Consider the following 21852-nt stretch of genomic DNA (forward strand, 5'->3'; position numbering starts at 1 on the left):
AAAAAACTCAATAAAGGTGGAGACCAGAGGCCCCCTGGGGCTGGTGAGCCAACTAGCCTAGCCAATGGGTGAGCTCCAGGTACAGTGAGAGACCCTGCCTCAAAAAACAAAGGAGACAGCAACAGAGAAAGACACCAAATGTCAACCTCTGATTTACACACACACACACACACACACACACACACACAAATAAATAAGCAAATTATCAGGCAAATTGTGTGTGATTTATTTTAAACCATTTAAAGGAAGTAAGCCAGGTGTGGTGGCACACGCCTTTAATCTCAGCACTCCAAGGTAGAGGCAGGCAGATCTCTGTGAGTTTGATGCCATCCTGGTCTACAGAGTGAGTTCAGGACAACCAGGGCTATGTGGTGAGACCCTGTCTTGAAAAAAATTAAAAGAAGTATATAAAGCAGTAGAGACAGCTCTTGGGCGATCCAAATTGTAAACACTGGAATGGGGGTTTGGGTGGGTTTTTAAAAAATTATTATTATGAAAATTTTCTTCTCATGCACACAGACAGTCATGCCTGAAGTTTAAGGTCAGTATGTAACTAAAACTTTCCAATAATGCTGCAGGATCTGGTTAAATTGGGCTAGGTTGAATTTACAACAGGAAAATAAGTCCCTTAACCATCATTCCCCACAGCAGAGCCGGGAGTGGGGGTGGGGTCTAGAGCGGGAAGTTGGGGCATGTTCACTGGCTTCTCTTCAGGAAGGAGTGCTTCAAGAGCTGGAGAGCAGAAGGTCTCTCGTGCTGGTCCCTAAGAGGGAGAAAACACATTAGAAGCAGCACACAGTCACATGACCGCTACCAAGCTCTGCTTGAGTCTGATGCAAACTATAAAGATGGTGGCACAGGGGCTGGGGAGATGGTTCAGTTCAGTGACTACCAGCTCTTACTGCTCTTGCGAAGGTCTATAGTTCAGTTCCTGGTACCACCATGTTGGGTGGCTCACAACTACCTGTCGCTCCAACACCAGGAGATCCAATGCCCTCTTCCAGTCTCCTCAGGCATCCACACATGGGGTAGACACAATTAATTAACTAATATTAATTAATCTAATTAAAATAAAGATGGAGGCACAATTGCTGATTGTCCAATAGACTGGCTTGAGCTTCAACTCCAGTTTTTAGCTCTAATCTCAGGCAAGTGACACAAACCTTGCTCCCCTGTAAAGTGAAGATTAACAATACCTATAGACTGGGGCTATGTGCTTGTCTAGCACACACAAAGTCCTAGCACTACACAAATTGGGCTTGGTGCTCACCCATCATCCAGTACTTAGGTGGAAGCAAGAAGATGAGAAATTCAAGGCTATCCTTGGCTAAGCATAAATTTGTAGAGCTTGAGACCATCCTGGGCTACATGAGACCTTGTCTCAACTTTAAAAAAAATTTTTAAAACCTACCTCATTGAAAGAATTAAATAAATATGTATCTTAAAATAAAAAACTCACTGGGCAGTGGTGGCACATGCCTCTAATCCCAGCACTCAGGAGGAAGAGGCAGGTGGATCTCTGTGAGTTTGAAACCTGCCTGGTCTACAGTGTGAATTGTAGTACAGCCAGGGCTACACAAAGAAACCCTGTCTCAAAAAAAAAAAAAGAATTCATAGTTTAAGACCTTTAAAAGTAGGTATTTATACCGTTTGGGTGTGTCTTTTTGTTGAGACAGGCTTTCATGTATCTCACAATGACCTTGAACTTCTGATCCTTCTACCTACATCCTGAGTGCTGAGGCTACAGGCATCCAGCATGCCCAGTGTATGTGATGCTGGGGATCGAATCCAGGGCAAGCACTCTGCCGACTCAGATACATCCCCAGCCCTGATACAGAACTCGGAATGGGCCACACGTTGTGAAGGGAAGATACACCAGGTATCTTCTCCCTTCTTTGACTTTCTTACCTGGTCAGGCACAGGCGCACAAAGTCTGCAGCGGATTCTGAGAATCGGTCAGGTAGAGGAGGCATTAGGCCTCTGTGGGCTCCAATGTAAAACATGGCTGCCATCCTATCCATGGAAGCCAGAGGAGGCTTCCCAGTGGCCATCTCAAACACGGTACAGCCGATGCTCCATATGTCTGATTTCCTTCCATAGCCAGACTCATTGATGACCTCAGGGGCCATCCAGTATGGCGTCCCACGCATGGACTTCAGCATGTCACTGTGGGTACCGTTTAAGCCTGCCCAGGCCAAACGCTTGGCACAGCCGAAGTCAATCAGCTTTATTGTTCCAGTTGGCATGAGCATGACATTGTTTCCTTTGATGTCTCGGTGGACCACACAGTTCTCGTGGAGGTAAGCTACACCTTGCAGGATCTGCCTTGTGTATTTACAGAACACCGTCTCAGGCAGGGGCCCGAAGCGGTTTATAATACTAGAGATGGAGCCACCAGGAACAAATTCCATGAAGATGCTCAGCGTGTTCTCCTCCAGGCATGTCCCTAGATAAGCCACAATGTTTACATGCTTCAGTGCCTTCAGCAAATCCACTTCCTCCTGCAGTTTCCGGTACTCTTTCTCAGTAGCCAATTTGTCAGAAGTGTCCAAGGCCACCTGCTTTACGGCTATGAGCTGCCCTAGGCTGGTAAGCCCGCAGTAAACCTACAAACAAGCCAATACATATTACTAAATTTACGATAAAGCAATGTGTTCAGAAGTGCCTTGCCCTGCGCTTCCCAAACATTTTCTCCCCTCTTAAGTCAACCCATCCCCAGCTGAATGACACATAGTTAAGCCAACTCTGCATTCCAGATGGCGGTGAGCAAGGATGATGAACAGGTGGCACGTTAATTTATAGTTCCATGATTAGATCAATACAAACTGATCATCATCCCCTCCAGACATGCATTTTTAGGTAAGTTTAAGTTTGTATGTTTTTTGTTTTTTTGGGTTTTTTTTTTTTTTTTTTTTTTGCTTACTTGTCTTGCTTTTTAAAAAACCGTGGGGCCGCAGAGGCAGGCAGGTGCATCGGTGGGCGGCAGCTGAGACACAGTTGCAATAAAGACCAGAAACTGAGCTATTACCCGCTGAAAAGTTAGTGAAAACAAGCTCTTAATCAAGAGCTTGGAACAGGGACGCCTTTAATCTCAACACCCAGGGAAGGAGTCGTCTCCGTGGGATGGAACCAGAATGGATCTGAACACTCTGTCTGAAACTAACCAGGGCCCAGCTGCTGATCCTGCGAAACCCAACAACTTGGAGGTGTTGGTGAGACTACCCTGCTCAGCTGAAATCCATCCGGGAGAGGATTCAGAACCCTACAGTTTGAAGTCTGAGGAAACAAGTTTAGCTGAGGAGTTGATGAATGAGCAAAACGTGACCTGAGAACACAGAAGAAGGCGCCGCCCAGCCACCGAACCAGATCACCAAAATCGTAAGTATACATTTCACCAACTGAGAATAGGTAAGCTCCCATCTCCAGACCGACAGATCAGGTCCCTAGCCCCTAGGCCCTACCCATCGGAGTCCCAGAGACCAGACAGCTACCTTTCCCTGCTCCCCCACCAAAAAAAAAAAAAAAAAACAAACAACAAACAACAAAAACTAACCCTACAAACCTAACAACCACTGAAACCATAAGTACAACCTGCACCAACTGGGAACAACTGTTCCCAGAGACAGAACCCACTAACACTGATTTGACTAAGCTGCTCCCGAAGAAACAGAGCCCAACAGCACCAATTTAACCAAGAACTCCTAGTGAACCAAGACTAAAAATTAGAACAAGAGAGGCACCTTCAGACACAGACTCTGCCTGCACCAAGCAGAGGAAGAGATGAGTAGACGCCAGTGCAAAAATACAGGCAACAACATAAAGACCTATATGACAACATCAGAACCTGGTGATTCTACACCTGCAAGACATGAACATACCAAGACAGAAGAAACAGAAGAAATCAATCCTAAAAATGACTTTAAGAAGATGATAGAGGCCCTTAAAGAAGAAATAAAAAATTCCCTTAAAAAGGAAATAAAAAATTCCCTTAAAGAGGAAATGAAAAACTCCCTTAAAGGGGAAATAAAAAATTCCCTTAAAGAGGAAATAAAAAATTCCCTTAAAGAGCCGGGCAGTGGTGGCGCACGCCTTTAATCCCAGCACTCGGGAGGCAGAGCCAGGCGGATCTCTGTGAGTTCGAGGCCAGCCTGGGCTACCAAGTGAGTTCCAGGAAAGGTGCAAAGCTACACAGAGAAACCCTGTCTCGAAAAACCAAAAAAAAAAATTCCCTTAAAGAGGAAATGTAAAACTACATTAAAGAGGAAATAAAAAAATTCCCTTAAAGAGGAAATGAAAAACTCCCTTAAAGAGGAAATGAAAAATTCCTTTAAAGAGGAAATAAAAAATTCCCTTAAAGAAATGGAAGAAAAAACAAACAAAAAATTGGAAGAAATCAAAGAAAGCCAAGAAAAAGTAATTAAACAGATGAAAGAAACATTCCAAGATCTGAAAAATGAAATTGAGACAATAAAGAAAACACAAGCTTAGGGAATGCTGGAAATAGAAATCCTCACTAAACGAACAGGAACTACAGAAACAAGCATAACCAACCGAATGCAAGAGATGGAACAGAGAATCTCTGACACTGAAGACACAATAGACAAAATAGATTCGTCAGTCAAAGAAAACACTAAAAATAAAAAAGTCGTAACACAAAACCTCCAAGAAATTTGGGACACCATGAAAAGACCAAACCTAAGAATAATAGAAGAATACCAACTCAAAGGCACAGAAAATATATTCAACAAAATCATAGAAGAAAACTTTCCTAACCTAAAGAAAGAAATACCTATGAAGATACAAGAAGCTTACAGAACACCAAATAGGCTGGATCCAAAAAAAAGTCCCCTTGCCACATCATAATCAAAACACGAAACACACAGAACAAAGAAAAAATATTAAGAGCCGCAAAGGAAAAAGACCAAGTAACATACAAAGGCAAACCCATCAGAATAACAACAGACTTCTCAATAGAGACTGTGAAAGCTAGAAGGTCCTGGACAAATGTTATGCAGACACTAAGAGACCATGGATGCCAACCCAGACTATTATACCCAGCAAAACTCTCAATCACCATAGGAGGAGTAAACAAAATATTCCATGATAAAACCAGATTTAATCAATACCTGTCCACAAACCCAGTCCTACAGAAAGCACTAGAAGGGAAAATCCAACCCAAAGAAGCTAAACATGCCGGGTGGTGGTGGCACACGCCTTTAATCCCAGCACTTGGGAGGCAGAGCCAGGCGGATCTCTGTGAGTTCGAGGCCAGCCTGGGCTACCAAGTGAGTTCCAGGAAAGGCGCAAAGCTACACAGAGAAACCCTGTCTCGAAAAACCAAAAAAAAAAAAAAAAAAAAAAAAGAAGCTAAACACACCCATGAAAACTCAGGCAATAAATAATCCCACACCAACAAACACCAAAGAAGGACAACACAACACAACCACAAAAAATAACAGGAATTAACAATCACTGGTCATTAATATCCATCAATATCAATGGTCTCAACTCACCTATAAAAAGACACAGACTAAAAAACCGGATATCTCGGCACATGCCTGTATCTTAGCCCATGGGAGGCCAAAGCAGGGAGATCTCAGTCAGTTCAAGGACAACCTGGTCTAAATTGCAGGTCAGCCAGGGTTGCTACATAGTGAGACCCTGTCTGGAAAAAAATGGTCTTTTTATTTTCATTTATGTAATTATGTGTGTATCTTATTTGTATGTATCTCTTTGTGTGTCTGGACAGAAGAGGGCATTGGAGTTACAGGTGGTTATGAGCTGCCCAATGTGGATAGATGCAGGGAATGGAACTCAAGTCCTCTGGAAGCGCAGGGTATGCTTTTAACGATGATCTATCTCTCCACCCCTGCTCTTGTTTTTTGAAGACCATGTCTTACGTAGCTTAGGATGCCTCAGACTCACTTTGTAGCTGATGATAGCCTTAAACTCCTGATCCTTCTGCCTTCTCCTGCATGCTAGGATTACAGTGTGTCTCACTCCAACCAGCGGGAGTCAGATGCTTGTGTGTGCCAGTAGAAGCTGGGGCTTGACATCTGGTGTCTCAATCAATTGTTCTCCTACCGATTTATTTATTTATTTTGAGACACAAAGTCTCTCTCTAAACATAGAGCTCCCCAATTAGGTTAGCCATTGAGCCCCGGGGACCCTCCTGTCTCTTCCTCTGCTCTGCTGAGATTGTAGGTGCATGGTACAGCAAAAGCACCCAGTTTCTGTCGAAGCACCGGGGATCAAACTCAGGTCCTCGTGCTTGTACAGCAAACGCTTTACAAACCAAGCCGTCCCTCCAGCCTGCCATGTACAATCTTTTATCAGTTTTCTTTATCTATAAAACTGATAGAACATTTGCGTCACCTATTTCTCTGATGAGAAAGAATATCGGAATATCGGGGCTAAGTCAGAATGAAGCGCTCTAGCAGAGAAGGAAGCAGGTCCTGCCGGCCACCCTGTAATGTGCTCTAGGGTGTTTGTCTCCTCTTCTTGTGCATTCCTGAAGTGTCCCCAGCTAGAGACTCCACAGATCTGCCTTAGGGGTTAGTCTGTTCTTCAATTGTCTATTCAATACTCTTTTTTTTTTTTTTTTTTTTTTTTTGGTTTTTTGAGACAGGGTTTCTCTGTGTAGCTTTGTGCCTTTCCTGGATCTCGCTCTGTAGACCAGGCTGGCCTTGAACTCACAAAGATCCACCTACCTCTGTCTCCCGAGTGCTGGGATTAAAAGCGTGTGCCACTACGGCCCGGTTCAATACTCTTTAGACCACCCAAACTTTAGGGGGTCATTTATGTAAATCCTCAAACATGAAGAACAGCACTTGAGTTGGCTGGCCCCTGTGTGGTAAGTCTTCCCATTTCCAGTGCTATGTTGAGCCACTGGAGGGAGAGATTTCTTCCCCAATGGGCTTACGATGATGGTTAGAATTGGCAGTCAACTTGACAGAATCTAGATCGGTCTAGGAGACACACATCAGGGCATGTCTGTGAGGGAATTTCTACATTAGGTTAACTATGGTGGGAAGGGCCATCCTGAACGTGGTTGGTACCATCCCATGGGCTGGGGTCCTGGACTGAATAAAAAGAGAAAGTGAGCTGAGCACCAGCATCCATCTTTCTGCTTCCTGACTGGGTGCCCTGTGAGCAGCCGCCGCCCCCTCCTGCCGCCTGCTGCCGGGACTTCCCCATCATGATGGACTGTGCCCCCAGACTGAGCCAGAACGAGTCATTGTCTCCTTAGGTTGCTTCTGTCAGGCGTCTTGTGAAAGCAATGAGAATAGTTAACGCAGGGCTTGAACTTGGAATGAAGAGAGGCTGGAAGTGCGATGGGTCACTGCCTGAGAGCAAGAGCCAGGGGGAAAGCCTGTGAGACAGTCAATCTTGAGGAAATGGTTAAGCCTCTAAAAACATCAAATCAACTCCACACCTTTCAAATTCGTCAAGAAAGAAACATATTCCCCCTGAAGCAAGTTCGGGTTTGTCTGTGGCTTCCAGCTGAAACTGTTCTAAGTACAGGCAGTAGGAAAAAGAACAGGTGGAGAGTTCTGGTTTCGGGGTTCAAAGTGGACTTACTGTGCCATATGCTCCTCTCCCAAGGATCTCACCCTTGGTCCAGAATATAGCCTCTTCATGTTTTAGACTCTTGTCAGAAAGTGTCTTCTTTTCATTTGAGTTAAGAAAGTTTTCCTCCTTATCATATATCCTGAATCCATTAATACACCTCTGGGATAATGAGAAAAAAAGATCATTAAACTCTGAGTTGTTGTGGGGAGTTGAGAACACAAGAGATCTGTCTCCTTTTCCTCCTCCTCCTCCTTTTTTGAGACAAGGTATCAGGTAGCCAGGCTGACCTCCAACTTACTATGTAACTAAGGATGGCCTCAAACTTCTGACCCTACTGCCTTATGCCCCAAGTGTTGTGACTACAAATGGTGTGGCACCACATGCAGCTCGGGACACCTGTGTGCAGCCCACCACACCTGAGTGCCGCCCACCACACCTGCATGCAGCCCACCACATCTGAGTGCATCCCAGGACACCTGTGTGCAGCGCAGGACACCTTCATGCAGCCCCAGGACACTTGCATGCGGCTTACCACACCTGCATGCAGCCCAGGACACCTGTATGCAGCCCAGGGCAACTTCGTACAGTCCACCACATCTATGTGCAGCCCAGGACACCTGTGTGCAGCCCACCACACCCATGTGCAGCCCAGGACACTTACTTAACATGCAGCCTACCACACCTGTGTGCAGCCCAGGACACTTGCATGCAGCCCACCACACCTGCATGCAGTCCACCGCACCTGCATGCAGCCCACCACATCCATGTGCGACCTAGGGTAGCTATAAGTATATATGGTCCAATACAAAAATCATAAACTTACTTCACACATAATGGGGTTTGGGTTGCTTGTTTGTTTGGTTTGTTTGTTAAGCAATTGTGAGGCTCTAGAGCTGACTGTCAGCTTTGCCTGTAACTGTCTGGTGATCATGGGAAATTATCTGCCGTTGATAGAAAATGTCATCATTGAAGAAAATACTGACCTACTTAAATACATAGTTTCGTTGTGTTAATTTATCCCAGGTGATCCCAAGGCAGAGAGTCAGACTAGCTAAATTCCAGAAATAAGCCCACAATGAGACCTGGGGATTTGGCTCAGCAGGTAGAGTGCCTGCTTAGCATTCACAGAGCCTTGGGTTCCATCCCCGGCACCACACAAACCAGGCAGAAGCAGGAGGTTTAGAAGTTCAAGGTCTGGAAGCCTACATGGGACCGAGACCGAAAGTCCTCTGCACGTATGTGACAGCTGTAGTTTGGTCTACTTGTGGGACTCCTAACAGTGGGAACAGGGATTGTCCCTAACACTTTGGCTGGTTCTTGGGAACCTCATACTGGATTGCCTTGCCCAGCCTAAATACAAGGGGAGGTGCTTAGTTTTATGGCAACATGATATGCCATGCTTTGCTGATACCCACGGGAGGCCTGCCCTTTCTGAACGGAACGGATGAGTGGATTCTGGAGGAGTGGAGGTGGGGAGGGGATGGGAGGAGAGGAGAGAGGGGAAACTGCACTTGGGATATAAAATAAATAAATAAATTTAAAAAGAAAAAGAAGTTCAAGGTCATCCTCAGCTACATAATGAGTTGAAGGCCAGCCTGGGCTACAAGAGACCTTGTCTCAAAGAAGAAAAAACACAGTAAAGAACTGTAGCCTAGCAGTTAACTCTGCAGCTCACACACAATTGAGCCTGTATGATAATGAGTATTCAGAGACAGGTAATGCCTGGGGGGGGGGGGCGCTCACCAACCTAAGACAGAGCGCCTGTGTGGCCTGGGCAGGTGTCTCCATGATGGGTAAGGTGACCTGCTGATGTCCCACACAACCTAAGTCAGAAGCTCATTTTTTAGTGAAAGGGGGACCTGTAGGGTCCTGGCCCCCATTTTGGGTAACTGTTGCCTTGCTTGCTGACCGTGACCTTGATATCCTCCTTATGCTAATTCCCTGCCGGGTTCCACCCTCCTGAATGCTTAAGGAAAGATCCTTGTCTGTTTATCCTGCATAATGGGCGTTAACAGCTTAGATGCAAGATTGTAAAACATCTGCCCTCTGGGGTTCTCCCATTGTGCTGTAAGCCTGTATTTAAGACCTCCTCCCTCCTTCAATAAACGGCATTTGTCATTAATAAATAAATAAATAAATAAATAAATAAATAAATAAATAAATAAAATCTAAAAAAAAAAATTGTAGCCTAAGCCTGGCTGTGGTGGCACATGCCTTTAATCCCAGTACTGGTCTACAGAGTGAGCTCCAGGACAGACAGGGCTACACAAAGAAACCCTGTCTCAAAAAACCAAAAAGAAAATTTACTATTTGGGGTTTATGATTCCTTATTTAGGAATAAGGATTTTAGGGGCCAGCAAGAAGACTCAGTGCAGTGGTTATGGTCTCCCATCAGATATTTGCATTACAGTTCATAGCAGTATCAAAATGACAGTTATGAAGAAGCAACAAAATAGTGTTATGGTTGGGGGTCACTGCGACACGAGGAAGGGTCACAGCATTGGGAAGGTTGGGAACCACTGACTCAGTAGAAGGAGGCTTTAAGCCTGACGATCAAAATTTGATCCCGGGAGCTGAAATGATGGAAGGAGAGGTTACCTGAAGGTATCCTCTGACTTCTACCCATATGTCATGTCACATGCGTGTGTACTCATGCACCTGCAAGCACACATACGCACACACACATGCACACACACACACACACACACACACACACACACACACACACACACACACACACACACATAATTAAAATAAGGGTTTTGACCCAGATCATCTCTGGGGTCCTTTCCACCCCACTGCGCCTCTGATTCTACTCAGACCAACCTGTAGTTTGACATTTGTAGTCTCTCTGTCCAGTTCTTCGATGGTATTGCCTCTCCTGCTGAAGACAAGGTTCAGGTTTTCGGCATCTGCCTCGTTTGTCATTATTTGGCAAGAGCTGTTATCTGTCTCATCAAGTGCTAATAGTTCTTCAACTAGACAGCCTAGCAACTCGTCCGTCAATTCTTCCTTCTTTCCCGGGTCTAAGATTTCTTGGGAAATCTTTCCAAATGTTCCATATGTGACAGAGTTGTTTTCTAGGCTATCCTGATCCAAAGAACGTGTCCAGTGTTGTTCTGTCGGGGAAGGTACGCTTTCTGGGTTCTCATGGAAAGAGAAACTTGAAAAGCTCACAAGTGTTTTAGACTTATCTGAAAGGCTATCAAATTCTAGGTAGTCCATGGACATCTGGCCAGCATTTACTTTGTCAAGAGGTTCTCCATCCGGCTTTTCTGGTGACACGTGATGCTTGCCTGAAGCCTTGTTGCTGAGCACAGCCCAGCTGTCTTCTGAAGGGACGAGCAGGGTCTGGTGGTACAGCTCTTCAAGGTCTTTCAGATCTCCAAGGCTTTGGGTTAGTACGTCACTGTCATCCACACACTCCTCCGTGAAGATTTCTTCTTCAACAATGGATAGATCGGAGACAGGAGGGGTTTCTTTCTGTTTGGGGGATTGCTCAGGGATCAGTGTCAAGTTCGTGAGCTGAACTTCATCCTTGGGAGACAGAAAACCGTTTCCTGAAGATCTCATCTGCCAATCTGGTTCTGAAACACCATCCTCCGTGTGGCTACCCATAGCCTTGCAACCCTTTGCTTTGGAAATTAACCCTCTGTGCTTTTGCTTGAGCCCAAGTGAAGGCTTTGGGGGTTTAACATGTGGTCTCTTCTGAAGAAGTCTTGCTCGGCTATTGCTGCTTCTGTCGCTTTGGGAAGACTGACATTTGCTGGTGACGCATCGGCCCAGGGGAGCTGTGCATATTTCACGGTGATGTCTGTGTTCATGCCTTTCTGCCTCTCGAATGTGGCTGTAAATAGGAGTCCCAAACATCTCGTAGATCCCTGGTCCGTTGGAGGTGGAATTGATTTCTTTGAACATGTCACTATACTTCAAGTCCAGGAAATGCAGTCTTGGACCTGTTGCTTCAACCGAGAGGGGAACACATGGCTTTTTTATCCCTGAATTTTTACAGATTCGAGGAAATGCTTGCTTTTTAGGTTTCTGGGTCTGATGCACTGAGTTCTTCTTTTCTGTCAGAGGCGCTCTCCTTTGAAACTTGGGGGATGGATGAGGTCTGGGGTCCATGAGTTCCAAAGCAGGGAAAACTTGAGTTTTTATGCTGCTTTTATGTCTGTTGGGTTGAGTGGAAGCTTGAATAGAAACCGTGAGATTAGGAGGCGGTCTGTTTCTCGCCTTGATCCTTGAATCCAACTTGGCTCTATGAGTATTTGCCTGGAGTTGGTCCTGTTCTTGTTGAGCGAGCATGTTGAGGCTGCTGCTGTTCTGCACCAAGGGCTTCCTCCTTTGGAGGCTGGCTTTGACTGTGGCTGGCTCCTTGGGTGTTCCTTCTCCAGGGAATGTGATTTGGGTCAGAGGCACCATTCCATTCATTTCTGGTATGGTTGATTCCTCTAGTGATAGGTTTTTGTTCTGTTCTGTGTCTCTCTCACTTTCTGGGAGCTCTCCAGTGGAGCCATCCGAGTCCACACTGGAGGCGTTCTTAAGAAGGCTGAGCTCTTCTAACACAGTGTGCGGTCCCATTGCTCCAGCTCTGGGTAAAGAATTGCTTTTGGAATCGGGAACTTTCTCATTTCTGATCTCTTTTTCCTCAGCTGGGGTCATGTCTGCATCCGAGGCTTCCTGGAGCTTGCCGAGCGTGGTGTGCACAACTTCAGGATCTCGTTCCCCACATACTCTGACGGTCGAACCCTCTTTTTTTCTTAATGAAAGGTACTGGGAGTTCTCCCCCCCTTTTCTCTGGCACTCACTGCCCCTTTCCCTCTCTGTGGGAATGTTGCCTTCCTTGACACTCTCACAGGAAACCACAGATGGCCCTTCTTCAAAGCCAGAGGTTCCAGTTTTGTCCCATCCTTCCATTTCCTGGGATCGCCAGCTCTCCGCCACTCCCCCCTGTCTTCTGGGATGGTCCACCTTCTGGAAAGAGCACATGTTTCTAGACCAAATGGCACTGTCAGAAGCCCTGAGGGTCTGTTCCGCTGGTCCTTTCCATGTGACTCCCGGATGGTTCTTTGATGAACTAAACTCAGCTGATTGACTAAGAGGCTCCAAGTGCTTAGGTCCCGAGGGGATGAGGCTTAGGACTTTTCTCTCCCTGTGTCTTGGGAACTTGTGACTTTTTTCCATATCGAGGACACAAGACCTCATGGGCAAGAATGATGGTGGTGGCAGAGGAATCTGAAGAGAGAGAACGAAAACAGTGAATGCAGTAAAGTACCTAAGTACCACATTCACTGGTTTACAGTCAGAAAGTTCTTTTTTGTTTGATTGGTTTTGTTTTTTTTTCGAGACAGGGTTTCTCTGTGTAGCTGTGGCTGTCCTGGAATTCACTCTGTAGACCAGGCTGGCCTCGAACTCAGAGATCTGCCTGCCTCTGTCTCTTGAGTGCTGGGATTAAAGGCGTGCGCCACCACCTAGCTTAAATCAAAAGTTGTAATACTCACTTATGGAAAGCCTTTTTAAAGTATAAAGCTACCCTAAAGATCACATTTTTTTTTTTCAGAGTTGGGGATCAAACCTAGGGCCTGTGCATACTGGGTAAATCTCTACATCCAGCTACATCAATACATCAACAGACCAGAAAGATCATAGTTTTTAAAACCAAAATCTGGCACTGGGGGTGGAGCTCAGTAAGTAGAGTGCTTGTCTGGTTTGCACGAAGCCGTGGTTGGATTCCCAGCAACATATAAGCAGGGCACCAAGTGGACACGTATAACCCCGTACTGGGGAGGTGGAGGCAGGGGAACCAGAGAAGGGTAAGGTCATAGACTATGTACAGCCTGGGATAAAGTACTTGCCAGTAAATAAAAAAAAATAAAAAATACATGCAGAAATAAAATAAAACCTGAATCAGGACCGGCAAGACGGCTCTCTGGGTAAAGGTACCTGCCACCAAGTCTGATGACCTAAGTCTGATTCCTGGGACCCACATGGTGGAAGGAGAGAGCTGACTCCCCAAGTTGTCCTCTGATTTCTACATGTACATAGTCTCCCTCCCTGCCTCCCTCTCTCTCTCTCTCTCTCTCTCTCTCTCTCTCTCTCTCTCACACACACACACACACACACACACACACACACACACACACACACACACACACACACGCAAGCAAATTAAAAACAAATACCTTAAAAAATATATCTCAAAACTTGCGATTTGGCTCAGTGGTATAGTATATACTTAGCATACATGAAACCCTAGGTTGGATCTCCAATACCAAAAATGAGGGGGAAAAAAACAACAGAAAATTAAAATACCATTCTTAGTACCTTTTCAAAACCAAGAAGGATTAAGCGACTCTTTTAAAAGACACAATTAGGGGCTGCAAAGGTGGGTCAGAAGTTAGCAGTAAGGACTGCCCTTGCAGAGGACTCAAGTGTGGTCCCGGCACCCATGCTGGGTGGCTCACAGATGCCTGTAAATCCAGTTCCGGGGGACCTGGTGCCTCTGGCCTCCTCAGGCATGTGTATGCACACAGCACACATACACAGACATATATATGTAAACACAATTGAAAATAACAAAGTTAATCCCCTTTTAAAGCTAACGTTAGGGGACTGGAGAGATGGCTCAGTGGCTGAATGCTGGCCACTCTTCTGGGGCAACATCCATAGTGGCTTACAGTCTATAATTCTAGTCCCAGGGGATCTGACACCGTCTTCTGGCTTCCACAGGCACCAAGCATGCACATGGTGCACAGACATAAATGCAGACAAAATGCTCATATTTATCAATTTTTTTTAAAAAATCAAAGCTAAAATTTATATGTCAAGACTCATGGTTTTATATATATATATACATAATTATTTGTACATATATATAATTTATTTGTTTGTTATTTTGCTTTGTTTTTGTTTTTTTGAGACACTTTCCCTGTGTAGCCTGACTGTCCTGGAACTCACTCTGTAGACCAGGCTAGCCTCTAACTCAGAGATCACCTGCTCCTGCTTTCCAAGTGCTGGGATTAAAAGGAATACAGCACCACACCACCTTAAATGTTAAGTTTTAAATTGAAAAATATTTTCTTTCTTTTTTCTTTTTAGTTTCCAAATGATTGATTAAGATGTTTTGGAACTCTCTTGAGATCACTTCAAACTTGTTGTCACATGTACTTTAGCGGTCCTTCCATGACTGATGAACTCAGGGTTTGTGGAACAGAAAGCTCCTCATTGCTTTGCCGAATTGTTTGGTTGGGAACAGCTTTAGACTTGGAAAATTAGCAACCCTATGATCTGGGTAGGCTGCTCAGTTGCTAGTGTTTTCCCAGAATGTGCAAAGCTTTGGAAATCCCCAGCAATCCACAAACTGGATGTGGTAGTACCTGCCTGTGACCCCAGGACTCTGGGAGTGGAGCCAAAGGATCAGGAGTTTAAGGTAATCCTCAGCCACATAGCAAGTTTGAGAACAGTCTGAACTGCATGACAACCCCTAAAAAAAGAACAACCTCAATAGCTTAAAAAAAAATAAAGATTTATTTAATGTTTACGAATGACCGCTTTGCCAGCATGTGTGTGTATCTGTACCACGTGCATGCCCAGAGGATGTCTGTTGGATCACCTGGAACTTGACTTCCAGAGGGTTGTGAGCTACCATATGTATAATAAACACTGAGCCCAGGTCCTCAAGAGTGACAGGTTTCTTAAGTGCTAAGCCATCTCTCCAGACTTCTCCTTTGCCCTCCAAACTATTTCAAACTCAGCTCGTTTTTAATTAGTACTGCCTCTAGGGGGCAGTGTAATGCAAGTATAGCATTCCACTTTGGGCCTGCTAAGCTATAAAGTCCTCAAGCCCGGTTTCTTTTCTTTGTGGTGTTTTCTCACGTATACGAACTCCATACCTAATTCTATCAGCTTATTTATAGACATGAATTGTTCGTAGTGGTTGAGAGCTAGAACTTGAGTTTTCAGTTGCCCGCTAGGTGTAAGCAGGTAGGAAGAAGACCTAGATACTAGGAACTCGGGTGTTAGGTGATGCATCTTCCCCTCGATTTTATTGCCTGAATTTTCCTCCCATTTCTCAAAAGTAGGAAATAAAGAATGAGAGGATGGCTCAGTCAGTAAGGGGCCTGCGTTGCAAGTGCAGACACCTGAGTTCAGTCCCCAGACCCCACATTTAAGAAGCTAGCCATGGCGGAACACGTTTCCAACCTGGAATCCAGTGTTGGGGTGGGGGTTAAAACAGAGTCCTGGAGTTTGCTGGCTGATGAGGCTAGTATAACTGGCCAGTGTCTCAAAAATCAAGGTGGACGGTGCCTGGGAAACAACACCTGAGGTTGACCTCTGGCCACATGAACACCTATGCGCGCGCGCGCGCGCGCGCGCACACACACACACACACACACACACACACACACACACACACACACGAGAGAGAGAGAGAGAGAGAGAGAGAGAGAGAGAGAGAGAGAGAGAGAGGAAGGAAGGAGGAGTCTCCCAGTGTTAGGAAGTCCCTTTAAAAGCACTCTCACATGCTGATGCACAGGTGTACAAGCAGGTATCTCTCATGCTGATGCACAGGTGTGCACAGGTATCTCTCATGATGATGCACAGGTGTGCACAGGCATCTCTCACATGCTGATGCACAGATATGCACGGGTATCTCTCCTGTGTGATACACAGGTGTGCACACAGGCATCTCTCATGTGCTGATGTACAGGTGTGCACAGGTATCTGTCATGTGCTGGTACACAGGTGTGCACAGATACCTCTCATGTGCTGATGCACAGATATGCACAGGTATCTCTCACATGCTGATGCACAGGTGTGCACAGGCATGTCTATGTGTCCTAGGACACTGAAGGCCAGGAGAGCCGAGAAAACCGAATAATGACAAGTATCTTTCCAGAAGCTTTCCCTTTAAATTACAGAAGCAGGAAAAACTCTCCCCCATGGGGGCTGGAGGAAAACAGCAAAGAATTATCTGGGATTTGGACAAATGCAAGGTTGAGTGGTGTGGTGACCCACACACACACCTTTCATTCAGCACTCAGGAGGCAGGGGCAGGAGGAACTGGATTTCTGTGAGTCTGAGGTCAACCAGGGCTACATAGTGAGACCCTGTCTTAAAAAGTTAAATACATAAATAAACAAAGAAACAGACAAACAAAAGGAGTTGAGTGAAAGAAAACTAAGAGGCAGGAAGCACAGCTTAGAAGAAGCATTGGAGAAACCAGGACTGTCAATCATGTGGGCCTGTTTTCGTCAATGGAAGAAAATGGAGGACGCCTCGTCACCTGGAATGCCAGAGAGAAAAGTGTCCTCCCAACCTGGTGGCCACTCGCTATTCTATGAGCCAGCCTTCCTGAATCCCCCACTAGCCTGAGCATTGTGTAGGCCCTCCCTAACCCTGAGCTTTGTCTCTCAAGGGAAAAGAACCCATCCCTATGAAAGAGGCGCCGTGAATTTTGCATCCTCCAGTGACAGAATCCATCCTTACGCTTATCACAGATCCGTCTCTAGGCCCTAGCTCTGAGCTCTGCTTAGCAGCCAATAGAATTGTAAAGGTAACTGGTCACAAGTTCTACTATGTTTTAATGTATGAGGAAAATAGACCGCGGGGTCAGTCCCTGGATGACCTGACCCAGTGTCCCCAGCTTTCATTCTTACCTCTCTTTGGTCTGCTTTCCTGCCAGTGATGATGCCCACAGGAACCCCTTCACGCTACAAGACCTGTTCATCTCACCAAGCAGGGGACAGGAAACTGCCCAGAGAAGCAACCCACAGAGTATGGGCCGATATTCTCATGAATAATTGACTTCCCCATAAAATAGTCATTTTTTAATTTTCCTCCACACTATTATTGCTAAGGATTTGACACCAAATAGCTTGGTAGAGCTTGTTGGTGGTTTTTTTTTTTTTTTTTTTTTTTGGTTTTTCGAGACAGGCTTTCTCTGTGTAGCTTTGCGCCTTTCCTGGAACTCACTTGGTAGCCCAGGCTGGCCTCGAACTCACAGAGATCCACCTGGCTCTGCCTCCCGAGTGCTGGGATTAAAGGCGTGCGCCACCACCGCCCGGCTTGTTGGTGGTTTTTAATTAAGTCAAAAATGCTGGAACTCTTCTTACCTCGATTCTTCGGCTACTGTATCTCATGTCAGAAGTAGGAAATTCTACAAGAAAAAACAAACAAATATCGGGTGTTCTTAGTAGTAAGGTGAAAAGTCTGTGGATGGAGCCATGTAGATGCTAAGGTATGTGGGGAAGGGTTTCAAAATATGTTTTTCCCCGTGCAGTGTCCATAGGGGTGTGGAATGTTTCCAGAAAACCTCAGGCCAAAGCCACCAGGAGGGATTGTTGTTGTGGGTTTGTTTGGTTGGTTCATTTGTTTTTGAGACCGGGTCTCAGGTGGGCTGGCCTTGAACTCCCTAGGTAGCCAAGGATGACCTTGAGTGTTCGGATTATGGGTATGTGTTATGCCCAGTTCGGTACTGGGAACGAAACCCAGGCTTCATGCATGCTAGGCAAGCACTCTACCAAATAAGACATGCCCAGCTCCTACACTAGCTTTTTTTCCCCCTCCCCAATGAAATACTCTTCCCTGAAACACACATAGAATGCATCATCTCTTCTTCATTTGCATGCATGTGCATGTGTGTGAGCATTGTCATGTATGCGTGTGCATGTGTGCGCGCGCACCAGTGAAGGCATCCTTATTCCATGATGTGCTTGTAGACATCAGAGGACACACACAAACATTTACGCACCAATGACCTTGTGTTTTGAAACAAGACCTCTCACTGGCCTGGAACTTGTCAAGTTGGCTAGGCTGGCCGGCCAGGGAGCCCCAGAGATCCTCCTGAACCAGCCCCGCTCTGGGCTGTGATGACCAGCACGTGTGAGCATATTTGGCTTTTTTTTTTAAAAAAAAAAAAAAAAACAACAACACATGGGTTCTGGGGAATTGAACTCAGATCCTTGTGCTTGCAAGCACTTTACTGACAAGTTATCTCTCCAGCTCCACTGTAGAATTAAATGCTCAACTTAATATGTTTCCTCTTATTTGTGGTTTCTAGATTTTTTATAGAGATACATAAAATCATGTATGTTTATATTACATAAACAGAGAAGTAAAATTGTATCGGGTACAAAGGGGACTAACAGGAAGAGATGGGGAAAGGGAGAGCAGGGGATGGTGGGGGAAATGTGGTTACCGTAGAACAGATTCTCGTATGGAAACTTCAAATACATAAAGAAATGCTTGGCTCACCTTCAGATATCCTTTGCTGCACTCTCAGGTCATGGGGAACCTCCTCCCTGGCTGCAGACGTAGCAGTACCTGGATCTAAGCCAGGTCTTGATGGTAAGAGGGCCACATCTGCGCCACGGAGCTCCTCAGAACTTCCTTCCCTCTTCAGAAGGAGGCCCACCATCTCCACTGCATCCGGTGGAGAGACAGGGTGCACCTGTCCCCACTCCTGATGCGATGATGTCACCTGACTGAGAGGGGAGAGATGGAGGAAAACTCATCTGCTGGCATAGTTTGGATCTCGGATGGTCCCTCTGTGTTAAAAGTTTGGTCCCTACCATGTGATGGTGTTGGAGGAGGTGGCGTCTAACGGAAAGAAATTAATTCATGGGCAGAATGCCCTTGAAGGGGGTTTGGGTACTCCCCACCACTGCCCTGTTCTCTTTGTGGTCACCATGAAGGAAGTAGCTCTCCTCCATGGTGTGCTGCTGCCTGACCAAGAAGCAAAAAAAAAAACCCACCAAACCAAAGCAACTGTACTGGAATGGGCCTCTGAAACCAAAACAAGTTCCTCTTTGTTCGTTAGCTTGAATAGTCTGTCAGCTACGGAAACCTGCCTGGTCCATTCCCCACATCTTCCAGATCTGCAGTTCTCTGGTCAGTCTGACCTCACTGGGAAGTTGGAAAACGAGTTACCCAGTGGTCTGGCTGAGCTCCGGTGTGGAGTCCTAACAGGACAAGGTCCCTCCACGCTCTGGCCTGCCCCTGTCAGCCCTGCCCTCTGGATTCAGTCCTAATCCACTCTCTCTCCTTAGTCCCTGTTTCTAGGAACCCAAAAGTCAGAGACAAAAGGCCGGGACAGGAGCTGCACACTGTGTCTCAGAAGGCATAAATTAGCCAGCCCGGTCCTCCCCAAACTGTCTGCAGTGGGAAACCAGTTTCCATTTTTGTTAGTTTTTTTGTTTGTTTGTTTTTGGTTTTTTGTTTTTGATTTTTCGAGACAGGGTTTCTCTATGCTTTGCGCCTTTCCTGGAACTCACTCGGTATCCCAGGCTGGCCTCAAACTCACAAAGATCCACCTGCCTCTGCCTCCCGAGTGCTGGGATTGAAGGCGTGCGCCACCACCGCCCGGCCATTGTTAGTTATTTTTATTACTTTATTCTTACTTTTTGAGACAGGGTCTCATGTAATCCAAGCTAGTCCCAAGCTAGCTATGTCGCCAAGGATGACATCGAACTTCTAAACCTCCTGCCTTCACCTTCCAGGTGTTGGGATTACAGGCGTGCAGCACCACATCTGATTTACGCAGAGCTGGGGAACAAACTCAGGGCTTGGCGTAAGCTAGGAAAGCACCCTGCCAACTGAGCTCCGTCCGGGGCCCCGTTGTTTGGTTCTCTGAGAGAGCCGGGGTCTTGCTATTGCTGTCCTGTTATCTCCCAAGTCAGACGGCCCACATTTTCATCAGATCGGTGGTGCCTGCTTGGAAGAGGCCATCACTAGCCAGTTTACCAGGAGGGTCACGGAGCCTCACTTGGGAGTTCAGCCAATCCTCTGACCACTTGTATGCCATGCTGCCCTGATTGCACGGGATCTCGGGAGTTGTCTAAAGGCTGGGCAAGGTTAACTCCAGAGGGCTCTAGCTACCTGACTATGGGGAAGCCAACATCTATACTGCTTGAAGACTTTCCTGCGTGGCTGCTCTGGGTTCCCATGCTCCTGGAAACCCCTCACCCATGCTCTGTAAGTAAACTCCCTGAACTCTTGTGGAGTTATACTTTAGTTTGTCTGTTGTGGGAGCCCTATAAGGAGAAGGTAGACATTGTTTACATCTCCCCAGGGAAGGAAATTTCCCAACAGTGCTGGCTGGCCTGGAACTTGATGTGTAAACCAGGCTGACCTTAAACTTGTAGCCATCTTCCTACCTCTGGCTCCTGAATTCTAAGTGCTGGAAGGACCCACCTTAAAACCTTCCAATTCATTGCAGAGTGATAACTTTGTCAACTATAATGAAAACTAGTGCAGAATGCAAAAAAAAAAAAAAAAAATCAAAAACATGCAGAAAACAGGTTCCATTTTTTTCAACATCTCATCAATGGACATAGATTGTGTTATCAAATTACAACCTTTCAGTGTTTATACTCATGTTTTGTATTAACATTATCTTGTGCTGGTCACGGGGCTACAGAACCACATTTGGGAACCCATTTTTCTGGAGCACTGTAGGTATGCCATGGCCCTGGAGTTAAATCAGACCTTCAGTCTTGTGGTAGTTTGAATAGGTCTGGCTCCCATAGACTCATGTGTTTGAATGCTTGACCTATTAGGAATAGTGGCACTGTTAGGAGGTGTGGCCTTGTTGGAGGAAGTGTGTCACTGTGGAGGCCAGCTTTGAGGTGTCATATATGCCAAAGCCATGCCCAGTGAGATAGTTCACTTCCTGTTGCCTGCAAATCAAGATGTAGAGCTTTCAGCTCCTTCTCCAGCACCATGTCTGCCTGTATGCCACCCACCATGATGATAATGGACTAGATGTCTGAAACTGTAAGGTAGCCCCAATTAAATGTTTTCCTTTGTAAGAGTTGCTGTGGTCATGTTGTTTCTTCACAGCAATAGAAACCCTAACTAAGGCAAGCCTGTTTCTATAGTGTGTGTGTGTGTGTGTGTGTGTGTGTGTGTGTGTGTGTGTGTGTGTGTGTTGTACTACTCTGTATGCACTGATGTAGAGGCCAATGGAGGTCACTGGGTGTCCCGCCCTGACCTTCTTTCCTTATTCCCTCAAGACAAGGGCTTTCACTAAAACCCGAAGCAAGGCTGGCAGCCAGCAAGTCCCAGCAATCCTCCTGTCTCTGCTTCCCCAGTGCTGAGGTTATAGGTACACATACACCCATGCCAAGCTTTTTACATGGATGCTGGGGATTTGAACTCTGATCCTCATGCTTGCGCAGCAAGTGTCCTTCAACCTGAGCTCCATCATTACAACAGACATCACCTATAATGTCTGTTTATTATCCAGCCCCTCTTCATAGCATCCATTGCCACACAACT

General features: G+C 45.9%; 1 protein-coding gene across 1 annotated transcript in view; it reads right to left on the reverse strand.

Annotated features, from left to right (window-relative positions):
* Nucleotides 1–21852, reverse strand: part of Map3k19 (mitogen-activated protein kinase kinase kinase 19) — a 43451-nt gene continuing 21599 nt past the window's right edge. Inside the window, exons 9-14 of the mRNA XM_052736807.1 lie at nt 18829–19058; nt 17688–17731; nt 10399–12807; nt 7582–7731; nt 1909–2606; nt 1–763 (exon numbers count right to left, since the gene is read on the reverse strand). Coding sequence (XP_052592767.1) covers nt 697–763; nt 1909–2606; nt 7582–7731; nt 10399–12807; nt 17688–17731; nt 18829–19058 — 3598 coding nt within the window. The 3' untranslated portion in view covers nt 1–696. The remainder of the gene's footprint in view (nt 764–1908; nt 2607–7581; nt 7732–10398; nt 12808–17687; nt 17732–18828; nt 19059–21852) is intronic.

The sequence above is a fragment of the Peromyscus californicus genome, unplaced genomic scaffold (assembly GCF_007827085.1).
Source record: "Peromyscus californicus insignis strain IS unplaced genomic scaffold, ASM782708v3 Scaffold_14__1_contigs__length_90479793_seg_2, whole genome shotgun sequence".
In the NCBI taxonomy this organism is placed as follows: Eukaryota; Metazoa; Chordata; class Mammalia; order Rodentia; family Cricetidae; genus Peromyscus; species Peromyscus californicus.